The following is a 9,695-nucleotide window of genomic DNA, read 5'->3' as shown; positions in this document are numbered from 1 at the left end:
CATCAAGATCTGAGGGCGTATTTTAAGGTTGTGGCCTCGAGACCATGGAGATAGTGTGTTTTAAGGTCGTACACCAAGACCTGAGGGCACATTTTAAGGTCGTGCCCTTGAGACCGTAAAAGTCACGGGTAGTACCTTTTCAGGTAATGTCCGTTGATGGGGGCATTGCTTCTTCTCCGTCAAGCCGGGCCAGTATATAAGCTCCGTTTGAAGAAACCTTCTTTATCACAAAAGGGCCTTCCCATTTTGGCTCGAACTTTCCCTTGTGTTACCCATGCATGACAATCTGTCTCCTTATTACCAATACCAAAAGCACTTGAGTTTCAAATCTGGCGTGGCCGATTGTCATTCCTTTGTTCTGAGGCGGGAATCAAATCACCAATTTTTAGGTGAAGTCAAGCGGAATCGGACTATAAATGGCGGCCTTCTTCTTCTTAGAGAGAGGAAGTGAACAACCTGAAAATGGAAGCGCCTGTTCTCACTCTAGCATTGGCATCATGTCCTGCATTCTCTCTAACGAAGCAATGGCAGCCAGAATTCGCCCAATTTTTCGTGTTTGCTCGTCATTTACAGTCAGCTTTGCTTTATTCAGGCCACGATTTCCTCAAACCGCTCCACATGCGTACTGTATCTTCCAAAGGGACATGGATGGCGTCTTCATCAGCCGCTTCTCTGCAACTGATTACAGAAAAGGGAGGATTGGGAGCAGTGTTATTACTATTGGTTCAAGGCTATGTTCATGTAAGCAAACTTCACTTAACTCTCTATGTTTATCAGTGTTTCGTAAAGATTTAAGGTTATGGATTTGTGTCATCTGTTATTGTTGTTTGCTGTTTTGGTCTGGCATTGGGGATGAAGGGGATGCTTGGATTCATCAGGAAAGGGATTCTAATTCTTTCTTAAAAATATCAGGAAAGGGATTTTAATGCTTTCTTAAATGGTATGAACTTCATCTGGATTTTAGCTGATACTCACTTTTAGTTTGAGAACCGAAGTTACTGAAGTATGGAGTCACAATCGAAATTCGCTCAAGTTTTGCTTGGGTTTTAAGGGAGAATGAATCTAAATTGTCGGTTCAACAACCTTCCAGGCGTTCAAATGTCCAGATCATGAATTTGAACTGAAAACTCTGCCATAATTTATAGGAAATCTGAATTTCAGAAAAAAAAAAATCAGGATTCGTTTGGTTTTGGCTGGAATTTAAATTGAATTTCAGCTACTTTTGTCTAGATTGGGGGCTATATCAGCGATCACAGTGATTTCTACTGTTACATACACGATTACGTATTCGTATTGGGAGGAAACTGAATTTTTCCGAAATTTTTGCTGCAATTTGGAGTAACAACCGAAATTTGGAGTCGGCTGAAAAGTTTTCGGAGATTTGTCCTAGTTTCTGCTGATGGTCCAGATCTCTTCGTCCTGGCTATTATTACAGTATCAGGCCATTTTGTAAAAAAAGGAGCTTATTCCTGTTCAAAATTTTATGACTCGGTGTTTGGTGTTGCAGGAAGAGCACTGCGTTTCCAAAATTAGTTTCATGTGGCCGCAGATATCCTGCAGCTCAGAGTGCGGTCTCAGGGGAAGCAGGGTTGTAATCGTCAGCTACAAAGACTCCTCCAACGAGGCAAGCAGTCCTCATTTGTTTCAGACTCTACTTTGGATTGGAATTGAAGTACGATACATTGAATTGATGTGGTTTATAAACCTGCAGGTGCAGAAATTTGCCTTGAGATTCCCGTCCTTTTCTCAGGCAGAAGAGTTCATTTCCTATGTGAAGGTAACATCTAATACATCATGCGGATGTTCCTTTATTTTGGTTGAATAGATTGATACAATTATATTTCCCAAGAATGAATCATTTCCTTTCTCACTCTCCCTAATCATAATCTTGTTCTCTCTTGCAGTACATTGATCTCTTTTATTCATGTAGCACAGTAATTTTATTCTGCAGCATAACCATCATCTCTCCCTACAGGACGTCTTAAGCAGTAGTGGCGCATTTTACGAAGGCATTGGTCAAAGTGATTACATATGCGATAATTCATGCATTTCTGAATGTGCCACATCCAATGAACCACCAGTGGCAAGGTGACTTGCCAACCCCATTAACTGCTCCCGTCGTTTCTGGCATTATTTGAAACATTCTATCAACTGCAATTTTCTAGTGATACTTTCGTTTCGAAAACACTTGTTTCTTTCTCCTTTGTACAAACCTTGTTAATTTTGGTCCGGGTTAGCTGGGAATGGAAACTAATGTCTCGTGCATTTATATACTGCAGACATTTAATTTGAAATTAATTAAATTTTTTTTATTTCTAAAACCCTTAAATTTCCAAAAATCTATATCCTGAACTTTAAGAATTATACTATCCTAGTATAACACAACCTGCAATCCATAGTATGTCTAGACCAATGCAGACCAGTAGACAAAGTTATATAAGTTATACAAACCTACAAAAACCTGAATCAGGTGCCAAAAAATAGGTCAAAATTGAATCAGACCGTCATTGGCTGAATCCTCCAAAGGGGGTCTGGCTTGGTCTGATGACGCAAGGCATGCCGTCAAGCCCAGAGGGTCCATTTACTTTAATTTCAATTTAATTTCCTTAGTTTAACAGTTTTTGTGTGATTTCAAGCGGCCTCTGCCGGCAGTTATTAGAGAGGGCTGATCTTTCAAGATTAGGATCTAGCTTTGAAACATAATCTCTACCAATTATCTACTATTTCTGCCCATCATCAATATTAACAATTTAGAGCATTAATTTGGTGAGGTTTCATCTGAGACCTCTTTAAATTTGGATGTAGAGATTTTTAGGTATTGGTGGCAAAATGACTGCATCTATTCCCTGATCCCATCTCTCTTTAGAGGCGTATGGGTTTGCTCGTTTTTTTTGGGTGCGCGATACCTTTCTTAGCCTTTTCGTTTTCATAGTTCATTGAGGATCTTTCTTATCCTTCGAAGTTCTCATGGTTTTGGTGATCGCAATCATATCTCAATAAAACCCACACCTAAAATGTGGCCATAACAGTGAGGGGTCCAGGTAAAATTATTGAATTTACTCTTTGGTCCATAAGTTTGGTAATTTTATAACAAAGTCCTACTTTGTTACGGCTGAAAATTTACCCGATTTGGATATGGAACCTGAATTTTGGATCCTGTCTAGATCCAGGTATGGATCCAAGGTTTGGATATGACGGTTCAAAATTTGGATTTGAATAGTAATTTGGATAGGACTTGGGTACAGTGGATCTGATCTGGATCCAACCTAGTTATTACTTTAGTATATATTATTTTATATATACATATATGTTATATATTATATTATTTTTATATTATTTATCGATATAAAATAATAAAATAAATTTTTTGGATGCCGAGATCTGGATCCCATGTAACTTTTTGGATCTGGATCCAGATCCTATGTATACTTTTTGGATCGAAATCTGGATCCCGATGGATCGAAACCGGATCTGATCCATTCTTAACCCTATACTTTGCCCATTTTCTTTATATTTTTTTTTTTCTAAATTTGCCCATAGTTTGTTGTTTCAAGTTTTGAACAACTTTTTTTTCCGACATTCATCTAGAGGGTGATCCGATTTCTAAAACATAGAACCAACCTTTTTTTGAGGCAATTCAATAACTACAATATCGGCCCACTACATTTTTGGCCCAACGTTCTTTATCAAAAGGACCATAATTACCTTAAAAAAATAAAAAGTTTAGAAGCCTGATGTTTGAAAGCTTGGACTACTAAAATATAAAAAAACCATGAAATGATCTAATGTTTGTAACATCCGACAACTATATAATAAAGGGTGGGCGAAAAATGTAGGACGGTCCATTATTGCAGTTATTGAACCGCCCCAAAAATCGGGTATTTCGATGTTTTGGACATTAGAGTGTCCTACAATAGTAAAAATAAATAAATAAATAAATTATTGAATGTTTGAAACATAGAACTGAGGGTAAAATTGAAAAACAAATCGACTGAGCGGATCATCTCAGTAAAAGTATCAAACTTAATAGAGTAATTATTCTGTAAGTAAATGACCCTAACAGTAATTGTAACTAAACTCTTCTAACAGTAATTGCTCTGAATGCAGTACGTAGTGACGTTATAAGAGTAGGAAGTGAGTGATTAGAAAATTGGAGCCCTTTTAATTGGAGTGAACTTGCAGGGCACAGGCAGAATTGAGCTTTTCAAATGGCAGCGATGACGGTTACGCGCCGGAGATGCAATGGTCAGAGAGGGCATACGAGAACCCTTTTCTCCTACCTAAAGAATTGGGCCCCGTCTTCGTGGGCATGCCTCCTAGTTTCACATCTCTGCTCAACGGCACTTCCCAGCTTACGGACCAAGGTACATGCCATTCCTTCTAATCTCATTCTTTGAATTATTAAACGCTAAAAATCCCATGCATATAAAGACAGGGGAAAGCTTTCTATATATTTTCCTTACAACATAGAAGATCTATACTTCCCCTATCATCCATCCATCCAATTTGATCAAGAGAGTCACATACTGTTTAATCTTAGATCCGACGTCTCAAAGTAATTTATTTTTAGTTGTTTTTTGTACAAATTGTATGAATATTGCCATATTCTCCTTGGGGCGCACCTATAAAAATTATTAAAAATAAGCTTTTGATAAAATATAATGACCAAAATACCCCTTACAACTTTCATTGGTATTTTGGTCATTTTATTCTATTGAAAATATTTTTTTTATATTTTTCACTAGTGCAAGTTTAATAGAGGATTGGATGTTCAAAATTTGGTGTCAAAATAGTTTATAAAAAAAAATTTAAAATAAAATAGTGTAGAAACATGACATTGTGATTGGGGCAATCTTAACCCTCCATTCAAAATGGAGGGTTGCATAAGGGGAAGTATATAAGTTTTATGTTGTCGGGGAAACATAGAAAGCTTGCCCTAAAGATAGATGCCATAAAAAGTGTTTATAAAGTTGAATCAATATTTCTACTGGAGATCCTCATGTATCTTATAAACATAATATATATTTTTTTCTCATGAGACTACTTCCATGATCGTTTTCTTTATATTTATATTTAAAGAGAGACCCTAAACCTTAGAGTGATAACCTTTTTCCCAGTGGTTTAAAAAGTGGATTGGTGACCTGGATCGGCACCTAAAAAACCCATCCGGGTCGGTGAGTCGGCGATCCTGATCGGTCGGACTAAGCCTTAAAACAAATCCAAAAAAATTATTAAAATTCATTATAAAGGTTGTTTTTTAGGAATTCAATAAAAAATGAGGGTACTCCGTTAAGAATTTTCATTTCTTTGCATGAATATACGAATATTGATACGTTTTTTCCTTGCTTGAACTACTATTTACCATTTAGTTTACATCACACAGAAGGATAAACATAGAATTATCAAGGATTAAGTATATCATCATACATGAACTACAATAGAGCATACAATTCGTAACATACAACCTAAAAATAAAATGACGGATGATGTTGTTCTTCATCGTGATCACGCTGGTGCTATTGATTGAATTCGCGTGACAATTCATTAACTCGTTTTAAAAACGAATCATCCAAATTAGTGGGCACCTGACTATGCCCAAATTCTTGAGTGTTAGTGTTTTGTTGCGGTCCTAATCCAAAATCCTCGAAGCTTGTCCATCATTTATGCTCACATACACTGTCGTGCTCATCTCTACCCTCTTGCTGTTGGGACTCGATATGTGAATAATTTGGCTGGGATTGGGTGGCCTCAGAATCATCGTCTCTCTCATTTTCCCTTAGACCCCCTTCTCACTCTCCCTCATTAGGTGCAATATCACCGACATCTCCGATGAATTGTGGATATGTTGGTGGGCTGCTTCCTCTTTTATGCTGCTCATCACCTTCTTCAATATCTTCCTCACCAATAGCCTCGAGGAACGCTCTCTTGTGCAACACTGGCTCCTTTTCTTCTACTACTCATTGTTCTTCTATGTCTGTGACAAATATTGTGTCCAAGTCTATCGGCTCATAGTCTTTAAGCTTCCTTCTTATTTGTCGCTCTCGAAAGTTTAAGTTGTAATAAACGTATACTAGTTTATGAAGCATCTCCGAAGCGAGTCGATTCTTCCTAATAGCGTGCAACCATTTAAACGTACTCCAGTTTTGCTCACACCTAGTAGTAGAATATGTCTGGGAGAGCACCTTGATTGCTATCCTCTTTAGGTGAGGTGCATCACTGCCATATATCTCCCACCATTCAGCTGGATTAAAATGCTAAAAGCATTGTAAGACCAAGAACAATTCATAAGATTAAATATATGAATGAACAAAATATTAGTTAGGGGATAACCTGGATCCATCTTAGTTCAAGACTTCCTGGCAAGTCTAGTTCCGAAGGATCCTATACTATCTCTATACATAGCAAGTTAAAACAAAATATTTCATTTTAGTGTATTATTCCTCACAAATATAACAACTCAATCAAGTTCTTACCCAAATATTAAATAATACCTCTTGTATTGCTGCTACCTGGTTTCGATGGCTTCTCTCCAACCTGACAATAATGTATCTAACCCCTTCCATAATCATGTGGGGATGTTCAGGTGTCAACTAGCAAAATTTTGAGTTGAAGTAGTAAACTAGAAAATATAGATAGAGAAAGGTCATTTAAAATTTCATAAAAAAATAATTTAAAGTGAAACATTCTAATGATATAAAATATATATTTACATGCATAATGAATTGGACATCCAAATTTGGTGTTTCACCTTCTCTCTATAATCTCGATCACTTTATTAGCAAAACTAAACTTCTCCCCAATAGCTGATTTGGCACTCTCGATACCTTTGTAAAGAATACCCATGGTATCTTTATTGTCAGTATTCACCATTCTTAACACCGTGACCAAAGGGGCAGTGGTCTTTACGACACTGAAACATTGAGACCAAAACCTTCTATTTGAGACTATGTTGTCCACTTTTAGCCTGGTACTGGACTTCGAGAGGCGGTCATTTAACCACTCTTCACTAGTAAACAATCTCTTTACTACACCTTCAAATTCTTGAATGGATTCTACAGCCAAGTAATCTGTGGCAAAGTGGGTTATGGCAAGCCTGGTTATCTCTTTTTTCTTAGACTATTCTCTGAACAAAATTTTTTTTTTATAGTGGTTATATATAAATCTTGACACGAACCGCGCTTCCTGTAGAGTCTCCTTCACAATTTTGATCTCACCGATCTCCTCTAACATAAGATCGATGCTGTGTGTAGCACACGGGATCCATATTAGATGCTTCCTCTTATCCATCAACTTGCTGCCCGCAGAAACACATAAACGCATATTGTTTCGTAATAATTTGGACTACATGCTTATCTCCCATCTCCTCCACGATCTGATCATATAGTCGTACTAAGAAGTTTGCATCATTCTTTATCCATGGTACGTCTTTGCTAGACAAAAAAGTTGTACCTTTTGGGGAATAGGCCAAGAAGTTTAAAAACTCATTTTTGCTAACTTTATTCAACCAACTATCACTTGGCCACTTCTGTTTATATTCTTCAATCCACTTTCTAACTTCATCCACCTCTTCATCTAAGATTGGCCCACTTAGCTTATATGCCGTTGGGGGCTTTATCCCCGGCCCGGCTCTCTGGATTGCGTTGACCATAGATAGAAAATATGGGCTATTGGCCGCATCAAAAGGGATCCCTTTATCGTATAATCATTTACCAAAATATCTACCCAACATGTTCCTCGTACTTTTTACTATGCCTTTGAGGGTCATTTGTTGTGAATTAGGCTTTGAGAGAAATGAGTTTATACGACCATGACCTGCAATACTGATACTCTTAGATAAGCTAGAAACAATTTCTTCAATGTCCCATTCCTCTTGATACATATTGCTACCAACCCCTCCATACATATTTGAGCTGGGCCCTCCATACATGTTTGAGTTGGGCCAGCCATATATGTCTGAGCTAGGCCCACTATGCATGCCCATGTCATAACCACTAGGCATTCTAAACCCGCGTTCCCTTTGGTATGTTTCCTATAAACTCATTTTTATAGTCATCTCCAAGTCATTATTATATTGCTCTTTTAGATCATTCCCGCTTGATGGTGTATATAAACTAGCTATATCCTCATTCATCATCTGCTTTGCAATTTTTTTTACCTTTAGTAGCCTTGAGAAATGCCGTCATCTGCTTTCTTACATTACGAGGGACACTATTGCACGCATAAACATCTCCCTTAACCCGTGACAAGTGTTGCTTGAACCTATGTACCCCACTACTTATTACTCTTTGGCAGTAATTACAAATAATTTTATCTTGTAAAGAGTTAAAAATTAACCTGACAGTTCAACATGAAAAATAATCACCATGTGTAGTGATAATATGTAGGGGTAGTTCATGAAGTTATATTTATTGTTAATGCAAAATACTTCTATTGACAGAAATATTTTAGTTCCTACTGGCAAAAATAATTTATTTATGCAACATTATAGATAAAAATAGCCTATATCAGCCACTATATATAGAACAAAATATTTACATTGATCTAGTATCAATAAAAAATATATTTACAATGGTATATAGTACTTCACAATGCTAGTACATATGGACTTGTCAATAATCTTCATTTCAACAAACATGAATTAGTTCCTACTGAGAAAAAAAAAATATTTATGCAACATTATAGATAAAAAAAAGTCTGTACAGGTCACACTTAGAATCAAGAAAAAAATTACAACAATATAGTCATCCATAATTCCACTACACGTATATTTGACACAAAAAACATTTACAATGATATAGTCACTCACAATGCCACAAATAAAATTTACAATGATATAGTGGGCACAATCCCAACTTAATTGAAATGATCACAAATAGTCGTATATCTCAAATACAAATATGCAAGATAATATAATAAAAAATGCAAGCTCCAAACATGGCTACAACTCAATTATCAAGATTATATATACAATTTATGTATCAACATACATTTTTTGCATTAAAAATTTAATAATAAAATTGAAAAATGCAAGATAATATAATTATCATACATGCCACGAAGTTTTTACAATGATATTCACTTTAATTCCTCATGATAATACAGTTTAACAACATGTATTTTTTGCATTAAAAATTTTAAAAATTAAAAGTATATTTTTAATACAAAACTTCATTAAAAATATAATACAATTTAATAACATGTATTTCTTAATATATTTTTTTGCATTAACAATAAATTAAAAAATACAGTTTTGCATTAAAAATTTACTAACATATATTTCTTTGCATAAATTATCTATCAACATGCAATTTTTTGCATAAATAATCTATCAACATGCAATGTTTTGTACTAAAAAAATAAAAATTAAAAATACTATTTAAATCCTCATGATAATCAAAACCTGGTCACGATTTTCACAATTTTTTGGTTATCCGTGAAAACAAATTGACCAAAATACCCCTGAAATTATTTGGGGGTATTTTGGTTAATTGTTTCATGTAAAATATTTTTTTTATATTTTTAAAAGATTCCAATATTTTTGATAAATACAAGCTCCAAATTTCAGGTCATTCCGATTTGTAAAACAAAATGAAAAATAAAATACTACCGGATAATCGTGACCGTACGATGAACTTTGGACGGTGAAGGGTGTAGGCGAAATCACTGTTCATTTTCACCTATAGCGTTGCGAAGTG

General features: G+C 35.7%; 1 protein-coding gene across 7 annotated transcripts in view; it reads left to right on the top strand.

Moving 5' to 3' along the window:
* Positions 1 to 224: 224 nt before the first annotated feature.
* Positions 225 to 9,695, top strand: part of LOC148782837 (protein POOR HOMOLOGOUS SYNAPSIS 1-like) — a 21,100-nt gene continuing 11,629 nt past the window's right edge. For 6 of the 7 annotated variants that reach the window (XM_088862413.1, XM_088862410.1, XM_088862414.1 and 3 more), the window contains exons 1-5: positions 225 to 741; positions 1,508 to 1,624; positions 1,712 to 1,777; positions 1,976 to 2,088; positions 4,183 to 4,364. In XM_088862413.1, coding sequence (XP_088718539.1) covers positions 463 to 741; positions 1,508 to 1,624; positions 1,712 to 1,777; positions 1,976 to 2,088; positions 4,183 to 4,364 — 757 coding nt within the window. In that variant the 5' untranslated portion in view covers positions 225 to 462. Of the gene's footprint in view, positions 742 to 1,507; positions 1,625 to 1,711; positions 1,778 to 1,904; positions 2,111 to 4,182; positions 4,365 to 9,695 lie in introns of those variants that run through there. The other variant, XM_088862415.1, reaches the window with a different exon arrangement.

The sequence above is a fragment of the Amborella trichopoda genome, chromosome 3 (assembly GCF_054954075.1).
Source record: "Amborella trichopoda isolate Santa Cruz 75 chromosome 3, AtrichopodaSantaCruz75HAP2 v2.0, whole genome shotgun sequence".
In the NCBI taxonomy this organism is placed as follows: Eukaryota; Viridiplantae; Streptophyta; class Magnoliopsida; order Amborellales; family Amborellaceae; genus Amborella; species Amborella trichopoda.
Note: the sequence above shows the minus strand (reverse complement) of the source record. Positions and strands in the feature narration are given on the sequence as shown.